The 19283-nt window shown below is 41.2% G+C and overlaps 1 protein-coding gene and 3 pseudogenes across 2 annotated transcripts in view; all 4 read left to right on the forward strand.

Annotated features, from left to right (window-relative positions):
* The window catches only part of LOC112315958 (DNA damage-induced apoptosis suppressor protein), a 43859-nt gene that overhangs the window by 13555 nt on the left and 11021 nt on the right, over positions 1–19283 (forward strand). Inside the window, exon 1 of one of the 2 annotated variants that reach the window (XM_053924706.2) lies at positions 7050–7285. The exons of the other annotated variant lie outside the window; for it this stretch is intronic. Within the exon in view, the coding sequence (XP_053780681.1) occupies positions 7167–7285 (119 nt within the window). The 5' untranslated portion in view covers positions 7050–7166. Of the gene's footprint in view, positions 1–7049; positions 7286–19283 lie in introns of those variants that run through there. 2 annotated transcript variants of the gene reach the window in all.
* Positions 1256–2044, forward strand: LOC139440914 (rho GTPase-activating protein 20 pseudogene; annotated as a pseudogene).
* Positions 2935–4463, forward strand: LOC139440913 (rho GTPase-activating protein 20 pseudogene; annotated as a pseudogene).
* Positions 5799–7055, forward strand: LOC139440888 (rho GTPase-activating protein 20-like; annotated as a pseudogene).

The following is a 19283-nucleotide window of genomic DNA, read 5'->3' on the forward strand; positions in this document are numbered from 1 at the left end:
TTTATTTTTACATAGTTTTGATTTAATTTTATTGTTGTGAAAGAATATAACTTTTCTTTTTAGTAATCTAAAAAAAACATACTTTATTTTCATATCATTTATTTTATTTTTAGTGGTTTCTAAAACATTTCCTCATATTTTCTCACTTGAAACTTTACAGTGGCCTTGTGATGTCATACAGATAGTCACTGACCTTTGAGCAAATTAAGGTTTAAGAATTTAGGTAATATGAATAATATTGTTTCAGAAATAAGCCTGGAGCTGAGATTTTAACTGGGTCTTTTGACTCTGGGAGCAGTGCTGCCTCTTCCTCACCAGGTGGTGTGCATGGAGTGTCCGATCTTAATACTAACCATGCTGACTTCTTTGAGGATACTCTGTGGTCCTGATCCTGAGTGGTTTACTAGTAGAAGCTATTGATTCTAAACCCAGTCACAAGGGTGGGAATAACTGCCTCCACCGTTACTTTCCCGCCGTAACTACATATTTTATGCTAGCAGGGCGGGCTGCAATCCAACTGTATCTAACACAGATGGGAGGTAGTTATATATCTTAAATATTTTTAATTGCCAATCATAGCTGAGTAGAGATTGAAAAATGGGTATCTGGGCCTAAGGCACGGCTGGCCTCGGTGCTGGCAGGCACTCAGTGCTGCAATACCCTCCTGCCAGTGGTGCCTAGTGCAGGCGGTGGTACAGCGCCCGGACAGGAGACACCTGCACAGGAGAGAGCCTGGTTCCCTGCCTGCCCTCGGGGCCACCTGACATGGGCACATTCTTTTCCCTGGACTCTGATCCCGCAGACATGACTGCCTTAATCTCCTCCTGGGCTGCGGTTTTCTTCAAAGTCTTCTTCATGGAGGCAATGTCCCCAAGCAGGCAACTCCAGGAGGCAGCCTGGGTGACCCTCTTCCCTAACAGGTGTGTCTGAACTAGAAACTCTCTGCAGCAAGAAAGTGAGGACACTCAGCTGGCCCAGCTGGCCCCTTGCTGGAGCCATCACCCGGCAGCAGACCTGCTAGGTACACACACCCTCCCTGCCTGACGCCAGGGTGGGCAAACTGATCAGGCCCCGGTTTAACACTGGAGGCTTGGGGGGCCCTCTATTAGTTCTAATTGTAGAACTTTCTGGCTTAGCCACCCTCAGACCAGCAGCACCGTCATTGCCTAGATCACCTCCCCCCTCCACCCCCATACCTTTCACCTTCTTTCAAATCTCCCTGGTACTGCTTGCCTACTCTTTGCATTTAAGTCTAATGGCTCTCTTAGGGAACCCAGCAGCCTCAGTCTTCCTCTCCATCCACTGGGGGGTAGCCAGGCAGCCCCACCCCCCAACTGGGGGCTGGGGCCAAGATTCGGACCTTTCCCCAGCCCCTCCAGGTATTGGAACCCTGGGTCCTTCCCAGGGTCCCTGGGGCATACCCTATCTCTTGAATGAAAGGTCAGCTCCCAGGTCATCAGGGCCGGTGGTGTCCAGCAGGAATCAGCATCCTGGAATGAAGAAAATGAAAGCACTAACAGAAAGGAGGAGGAGTGCTCCATTTCCTGCCCAGGATAAAGCCCTACAAAAACAGCCTTGTATCAAGGAAAGGCCTCTGCCTACTTGGACACGTATGTGCATTTCTGTCATCATCTGTGTGCTCCAATAGGACTCTGCTACTTAATGGCCCTTAGAACTCAAAAGGGGCCTGCAGAGGCAGGAGTAGCATCTTTTCCTGTTCAACGATCTGTTGGTTGTGGCCAAAATCATATAACAATAACTTTAAGATGAAAAACAAGATTAAGTGGCGTGGATAGCAAGCTGTGTGGATGAAGTGGGAGAAGGCAGTGCTGATGCCATCAGATCCTTAGTCCTGGGCTGACCCACAGTGAACTTTGCAGCCACTTTCAGTTCCCCAGAGCAGAAGGACAAAAGGCTCTCTCTCCTTCAGAGACACATCAGTCTAGAGAAAGAGAAGGACTATTCAAAGAGCATTCCCTTCAAAATCTTCACCAAGGTCATTGGAAATTGTGCCTGTTCTAAAATGATAACAATAATGCCCTGACCAGCATGGCTCAGTTGGTTGAATGTTGTCCCACCAAGTGAAAGGTTGCTGGTTCGATTCCCAGTCAGGGCACATGCCTGGGTTGTGGGCCTGTACCCCTGTTGGGGCATGTATGAAAGGCATCCGATCGGTGTTTATTTCTCTCTCTTTCTCCCTCCCTTCCTCTCTAAATAAATAAATAAAATCTTTAGAAAAATAAAATTATAACAATAAGGCATTCAGATGTAGCAAATGAAGTTATCAGTATGTCACTACCAATGCTAGGGATGACTGGCTCTGAGAGAGATCAGTTCTGGGTCAGTTCTGGCAAAGAAGAACTGTGTCCACTTATTGGGCATGAATATTCCTATGGAATTAGAATGAGCCACCTTGGGGACTCTGCACTCCTGACACAGGAATCAGAGGACTCCACCAGCCCCACCAACCTCCAAGAGCCTTTCCTCGTGGAACAGCTGCCCCAGCACATGCAGTGCTGGTTCACCCTGAAGCCCAGTCGCTTGGCTGCAGCCCAGCAGCTGAGTGACTCAGGTCAGAAGACATTTAAAAGGAGAAGATATAAAGTGGGCCTTTTAACTCACCCATGTTACAACCTCTCCTTTGCCAGGGCGGCTCTTTGGAATGTCTCTGCCAAATATTTGTGAAAATGATAATCTGTCCAAGACTGTCTCAGATACACAATTCTTTCTTAATCGGAAAGGACCCCTCACAAAAGGCATCTTCAGCCAATGTGAAATCTTACAGAGAGCTGAAAGAGAAACTTGAATTCTGGAGTTGAGGCACACGTAGACTGTAAATCTGTTTTTTGTAATAGCATCTGTTTTAAGGATTTTCTACAAAACATTTCTGGAAGTATTTTGTCATCAGATCTCTGTCATCACTGGGTCTGTATAATGGATCAAAGTAATGATGAAGAAAAAATAAATACAATTCAAAGGCTGTTAGACCAGATCCAAGAGCCAATGTTACTCTCCTTAGGTAATTTTTGGGGGTATTATACAACATCAAGTGACATTCCTCATTATATCAGACAATGCATTTAATTTAGCAATATGTATTGCTCAGAGCATTCTTTAACCTCTTACTCCCTTCAGCCCAGAACTAGAAACTGAATTTATAAAAAAGGTTATTTTGCTTACTCTATTTCTGATTGAAAATTGCTGTAGAATATTTGAAGAAGAAATCACCCCCCTCTTTGGAAAGGTTTCAGTGAGATGTTATACTAGAGAGAACGCCTCAAATACTATCTTGCTTACAAATGACTGACTTTTGTTATGACATCCTGGAAAATGAGCTGAATGGGGATGTTGATGCTCCATGTAGTGACTTGGTAAAGAACCTTAGTCAGGGGAGCAGAAGCATGGACTCTGCCTTACCCCTTAGTGACAATGACCTAGACCAGCATGAGGAGGAAGGTCATTTAACCCTGAGTGACTCTGACTTAGACCATTCTAATCATGAAGACATTCGAATGCAGTGACCCCTGGCATCTCAGTCTGTGACCGTTACAGTACTGCACAGAAAGGCCCCGCTGCAGCACCATGCTGGGCTCCATGTGGCTTGACCACGCCCAGCTATCTGTCCACAGCTGCAGCCTATGCTCCGAAAAGCCCGAGGGGAAGACGGGCGCTGCTTGGAGTCCAGCACCATGTATCTAGATCAAAGCTTTCCTCTCTCAGGCAGTTTTACCAGAAAAAGCTATGCAAGTCCAGCTGTGATGCAATTCTCTCACAGGAAGATGAGCATATGAAAGAGAATCAACCCCTACAGGGAGAGAGTAAGATGTATTTTAAACAATTTCGTTACAGGCACATATCAAGAAAAATGCCACCAATAAAAATACTAAGAAGCAAAGCTTGCTTGTTCATGAAGGAAGCCATGTGAAGCTTCTCCCTGAATCCAAGCCAGTGGCCATTTCTGTGGCGTCTTACAGTCACATGTCCTCACGTGATCATCCCTGGAACCAGCCCTTTGATTCAGATACATTTGCACCCCCCTCCTCGCCCCCACGCACACAGCAGATGCCCTCAAGAGTTCGAAGAGGCAGGGGCTCTGCTCAGAGCCCAACATTGATGACCAGCCCTCCAAATTGATCTACCTCAGGAAGACATTTTCTTTTTTTAAAGTATATTTTATTGATTATGTTATTATAGTTTTTTCTCCCCTTTATCTCCCTCTGCCCTGTACCTTTCCTCCATCCAGCATTCCCCCACCCCACCCTCTTACTTCATGTCCATGGGTCATAAATATAAGTTCTTTGGCTTCCCCATTTCCTATACTATTCTTAACCTCTCCTGTCTATTTTGTAGCTACCATTTATGCTTCTTATTCCCTATGCCTTTTCCCACATTCTCCCTCTACCCCCTCCCTGCTGATAACCCACCATGTGATCTCAATTTCTGTGATTCTGTTCCTGTTCTAGTTGTTAGTTTGTTTTTTAGGTTCAGTTGTTGATAGTTGTGAGTTTGTTGTCATTTTACTGTTCTTAGCTTTGATCTACTGTTTCTTTGATAAATCCCTTTGACATTTCGTATAATAAGGGCTTGGTGATGATGAACTCCTTTAACTGTACCTTATCTGGGAAGCACATTACCTGCCCTTCCATTCTAAAGGAAAGCTTTGCTGGATAGAGTAATCTTGGATGCAGGTGCTTGCCTTTCATGACTTTGAATATTTCTTTCCAGCCCCTTCTTGCCTGCAAGGTTTCTTTTGAGAAATCAGTTGATAGTCTTATAGGAACTCCATTGTAGGTAACTGTCTCCTTTTCTCTTGCTGCTTTTAAGATTCTCTCCTTATCTTTAATCTATCTTTAATGTAATTATGATGTGCCTTGGTGTGTTCCTCCTTGGGTCCAAAGAGAGTCTTTGGGACTCTCTTAGCTTCCTGGACTTCCTGGAAGTCTATTTCCTTTGCCAGATTGGGGAAGTTTTCCTTCATTATTTGTTCAAATAAGTTTTTAATTTCTTGCTTTTCCTCTTCTCCTTCTGGAGGCTCTATGATTTGGATGTTGGAACGTTTAAAGTTATCCCGGAGGTTCCTAAGCCTCTCCTCATTTTTTGAATTCTTGTTTCTTCATTCCTTCTGGTTGAATGTTTATTCATTCCTTCTGTTCCAAATTGTTGATTTGAGTCCCAGTTTCCTTCTCATCACTGTTGCTTCCCTGCATATTTTTCTTCATTTCACTTCGCATAGCATTCACTTTTTCCTCTATTTTGCAACCATATTCAACCATTTCTGTGAGCATCCTGATTACCAGTGTTTTGAACTGTACATCTGATAGGTTGGCTACCTCCTCGTCACTTAGTTCTTTTTCTGGAGTTTTGATCTGTTCTTGAATTTGGGCTGTATTTCTTTGTCTCTGTGCACCTGTTGTGTTGTAAGGGGCAGAGCTTTAGGTATTCATCAGGGCAGGGCAACCCACTTTGCTGTGGTGTGGTGTTCTACGTGGGGGGAGGGGTCAGAGAGGGAACAATGCCCCTTGCTGGGCTCTCGCCCTGCTTTCAGTCACTTCCCCTGCTACCCACAAGCAGACTGGTTCCTTTTCATGCTGATTCCTGAGTGGATGGGTTTGTTTACATTCTAGGACCCTGTGAGTCCCTCCAGTGAACTCTCCTGTGAGGCTGGGAGTTTCTCCCACTGCTGCAACCCCCACAGTATTTAACAGCCAGAGGTTTTGAGGCTTTATTTTCCCGTGCTGGAACCCTGGGTGGTGCTGTCTGTCTTGCTCCCCAGTTGTTCCTGTTGGCTTATGTTGCACATGGATGTGGGACCACCCAGTCTGTCAGCCTTTGCCTCGCCTGCCTGGTCCACTGCCTTGGTGCACGTCCTGTCTTCTCCGGCTGCCCATCTCCGCCCCTCTTACCAGTCTGGATGAATGTTTCTTTAACTGCTTGGTTGTCGGACTTCCATACAGTTTGATTTTCTGGCAGTTCTGGTTGGTTTTTGTTTTTAAATTTGTTGTTGACCTTCTTTTGGTTGTGTGAGGAAGCAAAGTGTATCTACCTATGCCTCTATATTGGCTGGAAATCTATTATCAGGAAGATATTTTCAAAGAAACAAAATAAAACTAGCTAGAGAGCTGGTCACTTGGATGGAGAGGATGATCTCCAGCAGCAGAAGTCTTTGCAAATGGAGGGGCAAAAGCTTACTAACCAGGGTTTGGTCATGGGGATCGAGGTGGCAATAGTAGGACCACGAACCAAAACACTGAGAAGTTGCTACCCTCAGGATTAAGCATTTGCTTGTCCTCCCCAGGCGCTTCCCCATCTGGCTCAGCAGTGAGCTAGCTCCCAGGACAGCACTTTTTCTCAGATTGCTGAATGTTCCTTGTTTATACCCACTGAAACTTCCTGTCCAATAGGTTGTACTTTTCGGGCTCAAAGAAACCAGGAAAAACTTTCTTCTGACTTTGCAGTTCCAGTCTCATTTCTGGATGGCCTGGTACCTCCTCTGGGCAGGCCCCCAGCTGCCTGGCTTGTACAAAAAATGACACTGTAGAGTGTCATTTACAAAGGCATTCTATAACTCTTCACCCCAGCACATGGTTGAGACATGGTTTTGTCACAAGAGAAACTCCCAGAAACTCGGTTCTTACCAATGCAGTAAAGAATTACAGGTCAGCACACCTACTAGTGTGCAAGCGAAGTATTAGTGCTAAGTTTCCATAGGAGAACAAAAGCAAAGGTGGCTAGAGCAGGGTGGCCAGGGGCCTCCTAGCTAGAGACCAGCTGGTCAGGGTCCCTGGCCCCCCACCCACTGTGTGGCAGAAAGAGCCAGTGGAGCCAAGAGCATGAGTTCTTTGTTCTGAGGACTTACATAGTTGGTGGCATGGGGTGAGGGAGTTACATTTTGATTGACAGGTAATGGTGGTGCCAGCTACCCCCACCCCCACCCCAGGGAAATGTGGCTACCCAAATGTAGGTATGGGGGTCTGTTAGCCCAAACCTTATCTTGCTCTAGGCTCTATTTGTTCATTTTGCATATGTGATGGGAGGCAAGCAATTAACCAGAGTTGTTTTATGGGGTTTTTTTTTTCCTTTGGGCATTGTTGTCCCCCTCCCCTTCTCCCTTCCAGGCCTTGGGATGAACACAGTCTCAGGGCTCTCCCTTTCCCGGGCTGGTGGAGATGATAACACACTCACTGACACTCAGTGGCTCCCCACCTCCTGCACTATCTTGTTGTTCGGAATGCCTGGAAACCTTACGGGATCAGCCTCAGGACTACTGGGTCAACCGGCGAGACAGGTATTCCTTTGCTTTTAGCCTCCTGTATTAAGTTCTTTATTACATTGTAGTGGTGGGGGCCCTGCCTTTATTTCCCTTCTGCCTGCTCATTCTGCCATAACAGTTTGGCCAGTTTGAAAAAGAACCCATGTCAGAGGAGATGAGAATTACTTCTTTACAAGAGCCCATAGAGTCACCTCCCCATGCTTCTGGTGTTCCAGAAGCCAACTCACTGCAGGAGAAACAAAGACATGTCCCTGCGAGCAATGGAAGGACCTGGAGCTGTGCAGATAGCCCAGCAGTATAGCTCTTATCCCAGCCAAGACTCAGAAAAACACAGTAGCTCTCCATTCAGCCCAGTGGAAAAGAGACTCAAGCTTTGTGTGAAATCACACGAGGAAGGAGAGAATGGTGGGCAGAGCTGTCCTGGGGCTCCGCCTAAATGTGAGATCCTCACCCAGCTCTCTGACTGTGGATGCTGTGTCCAGACCAGACTCAGGACCTGTAGTTAGTGATATGGGGACAAACTTAACCAAAGGCATTTAACCACAGGAATCTGGTGTCTACAAGAACAGACACTGGGCTAATAATGACATTAAGACACTAATTGTTATGACTTTTTTCTATAAAATACCCAAGCTAGTGAGCATAAATATAGTCATCACTAATACTTAGGACAAAAAAAGTGATTCTCTTTATTGAGACCAATTGGCAAAATGTTTAGACTAAAAAAATTGAGTCACCTGTTTGGGAGGCTTTTCCTTATTAGAGCGTGGGATCGGTCCTGGCATGGGATTTTAGAGATACTTGCAGAGAGTTAGAGAAAGCATCTTCTCTACATGCCTTATATAAGATTATTCCTGGGAATGCCAGGGTTTCATACATGAAGAATGGGGACTGCGGAGAGAGGGCAGGGGTGCAAAGAAACCATCCTCATTCTGTGGAATGTTTTTAATAAATAGACAAGAAAAATGTCACTCATCAAAGCATTAGGAAGAAAAGCATGTCCAGTAATGGAGAAAATCCTGTGAAATATTTCCCTGAATTCAATCTAGTAGCCATTTTTCTGATTTCTTGTAGCCACATGCCCTCACAGGACTGTGCCAGTAAACAGCCCATGGATGTAGGTAGATTGGAATAAGCTAGAGTGATTCAAGAACCATAAGTATCATGATATTGTTTTGTTGGTGGTGGTGGTTGTGGGGCTTGATTCTTTTTCTATTAGTGTTGCATTGCTCTGCAAAGCCTTCCGAAAACAGAGCTGTGAAGAGAAAGAAGGAAATGGCTGCTCATCGCAGTGTCTTTCCAAAGGTACCTGTGCTGGGAACATTCTCCAGAAACACAACTTTTCCTATTACAAGGTGACCTTTCGAAAACATTTGCTACCAGAGTGTGAGGACGACTGCAACAGGAATGCTGTCGCCAACATGTGATGAAAGCCTGGCTCCTCTTTGCTGAATTGTTTTTCTGCGGCCAGAAAACATTGCTGATAAACCCTTATTCTCATTACCATGTGGCAGTGGAGAGAGCAGTTTAGAGGATGCCAGTTCACAAGGAGTTAAGAACAGCATATCCACCAGAGTGGCTATGAGGCCTTCTTCTCAGTTACTGGATTTGGAGTTTCTTACCTCCAGAAGTTTTACATATTTTTGTCCCAGATGATTCATGGTTTACAGATGGTTTATGACCCATAAGTTTGTTTCATACCCATGGACATTTCTCCTCTCTTACCTTAAAGGTTACTCTGGTACACGTCCTGGATTATCGCCTTGCCAGCCGGTGTGGAGGGAGGGAGTCAGGAATGGAGATGCATTTCCTTCATTTGAGCTTAAAAGAAGTTGCTTAGAACCCATTGGGTCTCTTTAGTCCACCATCAGATGGACCTCTCTCTCACCGACTAGCTTATTCCAAATTATTTTTCTGAGCCACCAGGAAACTTTCATATTAAATGTTCTTTCCCTGTTGTCCTAAATGTTGCATTTGTCAGTTATAAGAAAAAACAGCAAGTTTTCTGTAAGATATAAGAAGTTTTCTCACTATTAGCAATCGGTGCTACCTACCTCTAGAGTACATGGCCCTGTTTGCCCTAAGCATTATAATTAATTTAAGAACTCAGGGTCCAAAGAACTTTGTGACACTGGCCCTCTCAGTGTCAGACTGTCACAGACGTGAGGTAGCTGTCACCTTGTAACCGACCACCCTACAGTTAGACTCCTCGGGGTCCGTATGGCACTTGGGCGGTGTATAGAGGCAACAGGTATGTCTCCTTCCCTCAGGGCGGTAGTGCTGTCAGCACTGCCAGCTGGGAACGCAGCTCTTCCAGCCCGCAGTGCCCTTCTGGGAGAACTTTCTCCCTCCTGAACAAATTAATAATTCCAGCCTTATATATATTGGTGAGTAGAAAATCACTCACCCACTTTGAATCTTAGGAGAAAGTAGATATTGAGATTCTTAAATAACCATTTCTACTCTCTGTGTTCCCTTAGATACTTTTGTAATAATGTGGATAGTTTGTTAATATTGCTATAAAGTATTATATTGTATGAACGCATCATTTTATTTTACTGTTAACTTGTAATAATTAGACTGATGCTTTAGGTAAATTGGTTTGAGTTTGTTTAATATATCTTGACAGATTTTACTACCATATGTTCTGTAATAAATGTGTATTTTTGTACTTGCAAAAGCTGTTGCTAACATTTAAAGTTGTTTGGTTTTCAAGGCACTCATAATGGATATGCATGAAGTCCACACTGTCTATTAAGTAAAACACTGTTCTCCAGAGTTAACGATCTCACCAGGGCAGTATTGCCTTTGTATTGATAGAATAGTTTGAGTTAATTAGCCCAGTTTCTGCTTAACATTGGAAATTTCATTTAATGCAATTGATGTAAATTTGGAACTTTGAGCTGTTATTCATAGGCCACAGTCAGTCTTCCTAGAAAAACAGAATTTTTGTTTATATTTTTTCTAATTTTACCATTCAAAGCAAGTCATACTTTAGACACAGTTTTTATTATTTTAGGCATTATGTCTTCATTGTGCTTTTAGAATCAGATACAGTCTACATTCTCATTATCAAAAGAACCATCAACTGAATTTAATTACCATATTTTTCTGTGTATAATGCACTCTTGTGTATAATGTGCACCCACATTTTTGGCCCAAATTTTCAGGGAAAAACCTTTTGTTTTAATTTTTTAATTCAACTTTTTATTTATTTATATTTCAATACTTGCTTTTTATATTATAAAGGAATTTTAGCATTTATTTTTGAACATTATACAAGAAATTTTATGTATCAAATAATTACAAAACACAAGAACAGATACAAGGCACAAGAAATTTTATGCACCGGTAACAAATTTACGATATTTGTGCATCATAGAAGGCCAAGAACTCTTTGTCACTGTCAGTATCAGAAGTATCATCCTCTTCGATTTCTACATTACCAGTGTCTTCTGAAGAGTCACTCTCCCATCTGGTAAATTTTGTCATCCTCAGTTCCATCCGTAGCGTTGCTGATGCTGCATTTTTTAAATGATTTCACACCACCTCCTTCTTGACACCGGTCCATGACCTTAGGACCCAGTCACAAACCTGGGCAGTGGATGCTCTCTGATTCTGCCTGTAGGAGTTAAGTCATTACCAGCTGACTGCATCCACTCTTCTGTCATTAGTGCCTTGAAGGGCTTGTTGACTGACACACCAAGAGGTTGCCGTCAGCTGGTTGGCCCACTAGGTATCACAGCAAGTTGGGTTTTCAAGTTCCCTGCGATTGCTTTTGCACTTCGTGTAACATGGGCTTTGAAGTGATCCTCCAGGCCTTCCTGACCAGACTTTGTCAAACCAGATTTTCATGCTGTCTTCATTCATCCATCCTTTTTCATGCACGTGGACAATAAGTCCACTTGGAATCTTCTTTCAGAAACATTTTTCTTTTAAAGATGATCATAGGTGGTAGCTTTGTCCCATCTGCACAACAGGCTTGAACAACAGTGAAATGTGTTTTCTCCTGACCACTCGTTTAAACAGCCTCGGTCTTTGCTCCTTTGATGTCCACAGTTCTGTTGGATGGCACATCCAATGTGAGTGGGACCTCACCATATTGGCGATTTGGGACAGCTCGAAGTTGTCTTTCGAAGATTTATAACATAAGAATGAAATGCCAAAGCTTGATCTCATAGGCTGCTGGAAGTTTGTGGGCAAGTTTCGTTCATGTCTCATGCTCAAACCTTCTCTCTTCATAAAGTTGTGGGTGTCCCTGAGAAATCGTCAATGTTTTTTTCTCCTGCAGTCCTTTTACCTTCTTGTGTCATCTTGGTCGAAACAGAGATCACAGTTTGACTCTGCCCCAGAATCCAGTTCTTCACCTCCTGCTCCACCTCCAGCCACTTTGGAGGTTTCCTCGCACTGCCTTCTTCTGTCTTGTCATCTGAAGAAGCTGTCTTCCTATTGCCCCACAATCTGATGGCACTCTCTGTGGGAGGAGTTCCAAATTGTCTCTTGGCAGCTCTGTTGCCATGCTTTTTAGCATATTTAATAACTTTTAGCGTAAAGCTTACAGTATATGAAAAGCATTTTGACATTTTCCAAGGTATTTTCCAATAATGTCTCCCGCCTAAAATGTGAAGAGAAATGTCACGCTGTTCACCCTGTGCTAATGAAGTCGGCACCACCTATCTTATCAAGTGGATAACAATTGACATCATCTGTCTTATCAAATGGCTTAAAATACATTGTTCTTTCATTTCTGAAAGGAAATTCAACTGAAACTGCTTTCCTTGCAAGTTCAACAAAACCTATTATCTTATTCCAGGGTGTTATTTTGCATACAGATATCTTTATTGCTTTCTAGAGTTACATTTTCAATGCATAAGCATAAATAAAAAATTAAAACCATTTATATAGATGCTGGATTAGTACTACCCATGTATAATACTCATCCTTATTTTTCCCTCAAAAATTTGGGCAAAAGTACATGTTATATATGGCAAAATATGATCATTGTATGAGATTTTCTTATCTAAATTTAAACCATTTTGACCAAATTGACCCAGCTGACCCCACACACACCCAGACATCAGTACTTCTCAAGTCATATAAACTTATGAAATGTTACTGGTTTCTCATGACTGTGCATCTTTACTTCTCAGTGTTCACTGACGTTGCTCTGTCTAAGGTTCACCGCCTTTTCAGAGAGATTCAAGGAAACACACCTCCTTAGGGCAGAACGCTTGTCTGCTCTGCCAGCAATGAGGACCACACCCCGCTGTCGGAGATGTCAGCCCTTAGATTTGGGCAGTGCACACGTACACTGATGTTAATTCTCCCTAAATTTTATAGAAATGCAAAGATCACTGTTAAAAAAGAGGGCTAATCTACTAAAATGATTGGATTCAAGAAATTATCTCACATTGTGATTTCTTCTTTTCATGGCCTGACATTGAATTGAAAAGATCCAGTGTTTCCTGGAACCAGTGTTATATTTTGTTTGTTGAAAAGAAACTCGGAATGTTACGTACCTTAATCCAAATTATGGTGGCGTTTAACTTATCTTTTCCCACCTGGTCATTTTTTGATTATGTGAGAGGAAGTCTCTGCAAACTGCTTATTTTAATACAAAGAAAAAAATGAAAAGTTGAGGAAAATGGTTTTTAAAAATGGGTACCTGACTTAAAATGTATAGATAGAACTAGATCAAATATCTAAAATATAATAAACGTATTAATGATAAATGAACAAGGCATCCCAAATATCTAGCTTGAGCAGCAAAGGGGAAAATTTGGAGCCTCTAAGCATGCCTCAAGCAGTTAAGAATTCTTTGGGGACTTGGCAGCAAATCAACAAATATTTCACAGAAGGCAACGGTTTTAAAATATTTTTAATGTTGTATTTTGGAATTGTTTCTATTTACAGAAATGTTACAAAGATAGCACAGGGAGTTTCCGTCTATCCCTCACCCAGTTTCCCCTACTGTTAATCATATATTACCATGGTACATCTGTCAAATTAAGAAACCTACATTGGTAAATTACTATTACCTAAAGTCCAGGCTGTATTTGCATTTCACCAGTTTTTCTACCGATGTCCTTTTTCTGTTCCAAGATCCAATCCGGGACACCACATTGCCTTTAGAAGCTGCTAGGTTTTAATCTCATCTTTTTCCTCTAGAAAGTTAACTACAGAGAAGGACCTATGTTGTCTGTTTCGTAAGGTGCAATTTACAGCAGTTTCTAAATGTTGCCAGAATTTCAGTTTGTAAAGAGATATGTTCAATCTACTGATTAACTGTGTCTGAAGTTCTCCAAATAACTCTTGTCTCCAGGAGAACTGATTATTTTGGTAGTGGGAAGACAGACTAAGTGTCAGGAAATTTTCTGAGACAGCTCAGTATATAGTTGTAATATGGATGCAGGGTGTCTTATCTCCCAGGTTAGACTATGCTTCTCACTCGTTGACATGCTTCCTAAATCAACACTACCATTGGTGCAGATTAATGTATTTTAAGTCCAGGTTCAATAAAAAAGGAAAGGCTGTGACTATATTTTTTTGTTACTTGTATGGTTATTTGTCACGATGTTTCCTTAGTGGGAAATAACATTTTAAACAATCTGATGAATCATATCATTCTCCATTAGATTCATATTTTCCATAAAGTAGTTCTTAAAAACTTTCCACTCTAGGCTCCTGATGTGAGAGAGACAATCCAACTCGGACCCTTGAAATTTGGGAGCTTGTCATACAAGCCTGCCAAAAGCAAACAAACAAAAAAGAGACTTTGAAGTCTTCAGCTTTAACTTTAAAATTCATATAAGTTTTGCATTCTACTGCATGATATATTTGCATTTGTTTTGTATAAAATTAATGTTTTACATTAATTACTAACAAATCAAAACTGAGTCCTATTTCTCTGGTGCTTTCATACTGATGGTGGGGGGCACAGAGGTCCCTGTTGGGGAAGCAGAGCTGTTAATGCTAGTCATGTCTGTGATAGTCAAGACTTTTTTTTTATTGTGACCCCAATTAACCTTTTAACCAAATCATATAGCTACAAATAAGAGGTTTTCCATGCAGGCAAGGTTGTTCATACACTGTTAAGGTGACTTCTAAGAATTTGGTGATAGAGTTAAGCTGAAAAGTCACCAGATAACACATTAGAGCAAAGAATTACAAAGTATTCTGAAAGAGATAAAATGCTCTCAGGCTTTATGATTTAACCATAACCAAATTAATCGGAAGTGCTGTTTACCATCATGCAGCCCCAGTGGCTGGGCCAGCAGTTTTTAAGTGCATGCAACATATAGGCATTACCTGGAAACATACAGATTCTCGGGCCCTCATCCCAGACTTGCTGAATGAAGCCCTAGAGTCGGGGCCCAGCAATTGGTGGTTTTTCAAGCCCTCCAAGTGATTGCGATGCGTGCTAAAATTTGAGAACTACTTGGCTAGTATGAACATGGGAAGTGGGGGTGGTGAGCAAGGAGCTTATATATTTGGGCACATTGACAAAATAATCTCTAATGTAAAAAGGCTGCAACAGCTGAATTAGCCTGATTCCATTAAATTTTTTATTCACCTAACACCCCTTCCTTAAGCAGCCTTGTAATTTGGTGTAATGTGTAGTTATACGCAAAGGAAAATATGAGTCTAAGATGTATCCCTTCTCCGTGGAGGTAATTTTCCACGGTAAATTACTAACGCATCTTTGATGATAGTTTAGCTCCCCATATGGCTTCACTAGAAAGAGAGAAATAAAGTATTCAGTAGTATTCTCTATTAAATTAAAAATATACTTTAGTATTTCCGACTAGACCACACATAAGTATAAGCTTATCAGAGTCTTCATTCCTAGACATTGACTTGGGGGCAATCTCTGGGCCTTCAAAACGATACCCGGGGCCCTAATTAGTTCCCACCAACCTACCCTAACATTTACACTGTTCTGCCTCTGTCTCCATCTCAGCCCCCCTGTTTCTACTTTTAAGTGTGAGAGATTGGGAGGACCCCAGGTTTCTTTGTATGTTGTTGCTAATTTCCCTACCTAGTATTTTCACTATATATTTTTTAATTTCCTAATTATAAAAGTAATTTAGAAAATATTTTAAAAATATAAAGGAAATAAAAAATTAATTCTAATCTGACAACTCTGAAAATATTCTTTAAAGAAAGGTTACATTTCCCTATCTTCCTCTGTCTCTCCCCATACTCACAAGCTAAGACTATAGATAAGTCCCCATGTTATACTTTCTCATAGTATTATGTTCATTTTCCTTCTAGAATTCACCACAATTGCACTTGAAAATTTTTAAAGATTTTATTTATTTGTTTTTAGGGAGAGGGGAAGGGAGGAAGAAAGAGAGGGAGAGAAACATCAATGTGTGGTTGCCTCTCCTGCACCCCCCAACTGGGGACTTGACCCGCAACCCAGGCATGTGCCCTGCGCTGGGAATTGAACCGGCAACCCTTTGGTTCCCAGGCCAGTGCTCAATCCACTGAGCCGCACCAGCCAGGGCTAATTTCAGTGAAATTTCATGTGTGGTTTATGTAATTCTATATCACCATCTTTCCTAATGAAATCAAGAAGATATAATGCGAGAAATACCACATATGAAATTGTTCTCAAGTCTATCATTGTGTTTGCCCAGCTGTAGTATTTACTCATTCCTGGTACTTCATTTAGGTACCGTCAAACATGGATTCACTATGCTGCAAGTCAAGCAGGAGAGACAAAGCAAACTAGGTGACAAGTATGGTTAAGGAAATACTACAAAAACACCAAAGGGAATAACTAACACTAAATTCTGAAAGGATATTATTGCATTTGTGTCCACCAGACAATGAATGGGATGTTTTTTGCAATTTTCTGGGGTTTACCAGGTGAAACACAAATAGTAAAAATATTTCTTTAATGACCTTTTTAGTGTCAGTTCTCAAATTTGCCAGTTATAGTTTTCTGGACATACTTATTTTATCCAGTAGAGGGCAGTAAACCCTTAAAGACAATATAAGCAAACTTCCTTCAAAAATACAGCAATTAGTTCTTGTACAATTAGTTTAGGAATTAATTCCCAAATATTTCTGTTTATATGTTTTTCATTTATTGGTAAGTTGTCTGCCCAAATAAACTGAACATTTTAGGACAGGAAGTGTCTTATTTTTTAAATTTCCCCACAACACTTGGCACAGTGTCCTAGTCATCATACCAGTTTAATCCTTCCCTAAAGTTTTAATTTGATGACAGTTTTTTGAAGAATATGATTTGATGAATGCCAATGTACAATATAAAATTTTATTTTAGAGTCATGAATAAGATAGCCCCAGCTCACATGATCTCAAGAAAGTAAATTGGAAATGAGGATAAATTGTAAATAATAATTAGAATACATTTTAATAAGGTACTAATATGAAACTACTCTGTGCACTCCAAGGTATATACATAGATAAAATTATTTTGTGATTGGGTAAAATGGTGTTTTATATATTTTTTTAAAGATTTTATTTATTTATTTTTAGAGAGAGGGGAAGGGAGGGAGAGAAACATCAATGTGTGGTGATTGCCTCTCATGTGCCCCCAACTGGGGATCTGGCCTGCAACCCAGGCATGTGCCCTGACTGGGAATCAAACCAGCGACTCTTTCGTTCTTAGGCAGGCACTCAATTCACCAAGCCACACCAGCCAGAGCTGCTTTATATTTAGTGGTATATGGCAGAACTGACAAAAAAGAAAATTTGAAAATCAGGATAAAGGTTAATAGCTGAAGTTCAGATTGTCAAGTTTTGAGCTGGGCACTGGGAATATAAAAAGATGGTCCTAAGATTTTACTCTGGTTCCCAAAAAACAGTTATTAAACACATTAGCTGTAATTTGGTACGTGATAAATTAAAAAGTAGGGTCACTTAACCTGGGAAAGCTTCTTGGTGAAAAAGACCCCTGAAAGAAGTTTAAAGAAGAATAAGCATTAGCCAGGAGAGTGAGAACATTGTAGACAGAAGGAAGAGTGGAAAAAAGCAAAGAAATGTGAAACTTACTGTGGTAGGGGGATGGCTGGGGGTGGAGGAGGGAACAGGGAACACAACTCGGATTACTTTGGTGCCTTCTCTAACACAAATTGTTAGCACATGAAGAACAACGAGGAGAGAATCAAGAGAAAAGGCACTAGGGAGAATAAAACCAAATGGAATAGAAGTGACAAAGAAAACGTGGGAAGACTATATACAGTGGTATAAGATGTGGGAAACAAGAAAAGCTATTCTTTTTCTTAAAACAGAAAGGTTTTTTAAAGGGGCTTTCAATGAAAAGGAGGAAAATCCTATTACACAGCATTTACCTACTCTGTTATAAAAATTTTCTTAAATTGCCTAATTCTGCTTACAGTTTTTCATTTATTCACTGGATATTCATAGAGAACTTACTACGTGCTAAGCACTAGCGGTACAGTCGAGCACAGGATAGACCAGGCCCTGTCTTCATGACACTGTCAGACTGGCGTGGGAAGAACAAGCAAATATAAGTAAGCAGGTGCATATACAGGGGGTGTGCATGCTTGTGACTGCTTCCATCACGAGCATGGTTAATGCGATGAGGAAGTAAAATGGGTGATGTGTATCATAGACACTAAGGTCCACCTGAGATAAAGTGGGGTTCTCTGAAGGGGGTGACATTAGAGTTAAAAACTGAAAGCAGCTATTTGAAGAACACAGGGAAGAACCTGTTAGGCACAGAGAAAGGAAGCTCCAAAGCCTGAGAAGGGAAATCTTTTGGTGTATTTGAGGCTTGAAGTGCAGTGATCAAGGTGAGGTCAAGTAGTAAGAGCTAAATGACCCAGGGCCTCAGAGGCCATTGTTAGGGATTGAGGCTTTGTTCTAGTAGCAGGATTTTAAGCAGGTTAGAGATGACATTTTTAGGAGGGAGCTTTGGCCTATTTTATCTCCCCTAGCTCCCAGGTAGTATCATGTTACACGCTCCCCTAAACTGGAGTTGAGAGGGGGTGCAGAGGGCAGGTGCTTTTTCCTGTGACCCTTCTTTCTGCCTGCGCCTCGATCCTCTGTCATCTTCTCTACCTTGTCCTTAGAGATTGCCACGTGGCCTAGAATGCAAACCGAATCTAGGACTACGTACCTGCATTTGGTACAACCTTACTAATCTTACATATTTAAGGATCCAAAAATAAGGATAACGACAAAGAATTAGGCAGTAAGAGCTTTTTTCTATGCTCCCTTTAATAATGTAACACAATGATTTCTATAAACCTGCTTATCTTTCATCTTTGTAAGTTTCCATCTTATTGTTTAGGTGGCAAGATTTTACTTTCACAGAAATGTCATTTTGATTGACAGGGTTAGTATCACTTCAGGATCTCCCTTCCTTCGTCGCGTTTCTAAGTTTCTCAGTATCCAGTGAACAGCTATGCCTGAAAGTTTCTGTTATGATTTTTAATCTGTGACTTCAATTTTGTCAAAATTTGCAGGTGCCAGTCTCAGAAACAGTTCCACTGAGATTCAGAAACTGAAAACTTTTGCCATGAGTGTACAATGGGAACATATTGATATAATTTTATCGTGAGCATGTATAATAATACATTTATCTTATACTATATTTAAGCTAGTCAATTTTTAAATGTTGGTAAACAGAACAACATTTACAATTTTTATAAGAGTAGAATATTGCTATTTCATTGTTTTACTTATCTGATATGTTTTATCTCTTTAAAGCACTTTGAACTCTCCTTTTATCATATAACATTTTGCTTTCTCTTTTTGCAAAATATGAATTGTCTTTAAAACTGTGTAAAAAAATGTGTGCACTGAGATCAAAAAAAGTTAATTTTTTAGCTAGAAAGACCATTTTCCACCAATTTAGGTTCTTTAAAAGAATCCTGTAAGTTCAATTCTCTCCTATTAATGGTAGAAATAGATTCTGTGTAGGTTTTCCTATAAAGATGTGAAAGAAGCTAAATGACAATTTTCCTGAATTATTAAGATGGAGTATTTGTTCAGAGACAGAATGTTTGTTTGA

This window comes from Desmodus rotundus, chromosome 5 (assembly GCF_022682495.2).
Source record: "Desmodus rotundus isolate HL8 chromosome 5, HLdesRot8A.1, whole genome shotgun sequence".
NCBI lineage: Eukaryota > Metazoa > Chordata > Mammalia > Chiroptera > Phyllostomidae > Desmodus > Desmodus rotundus.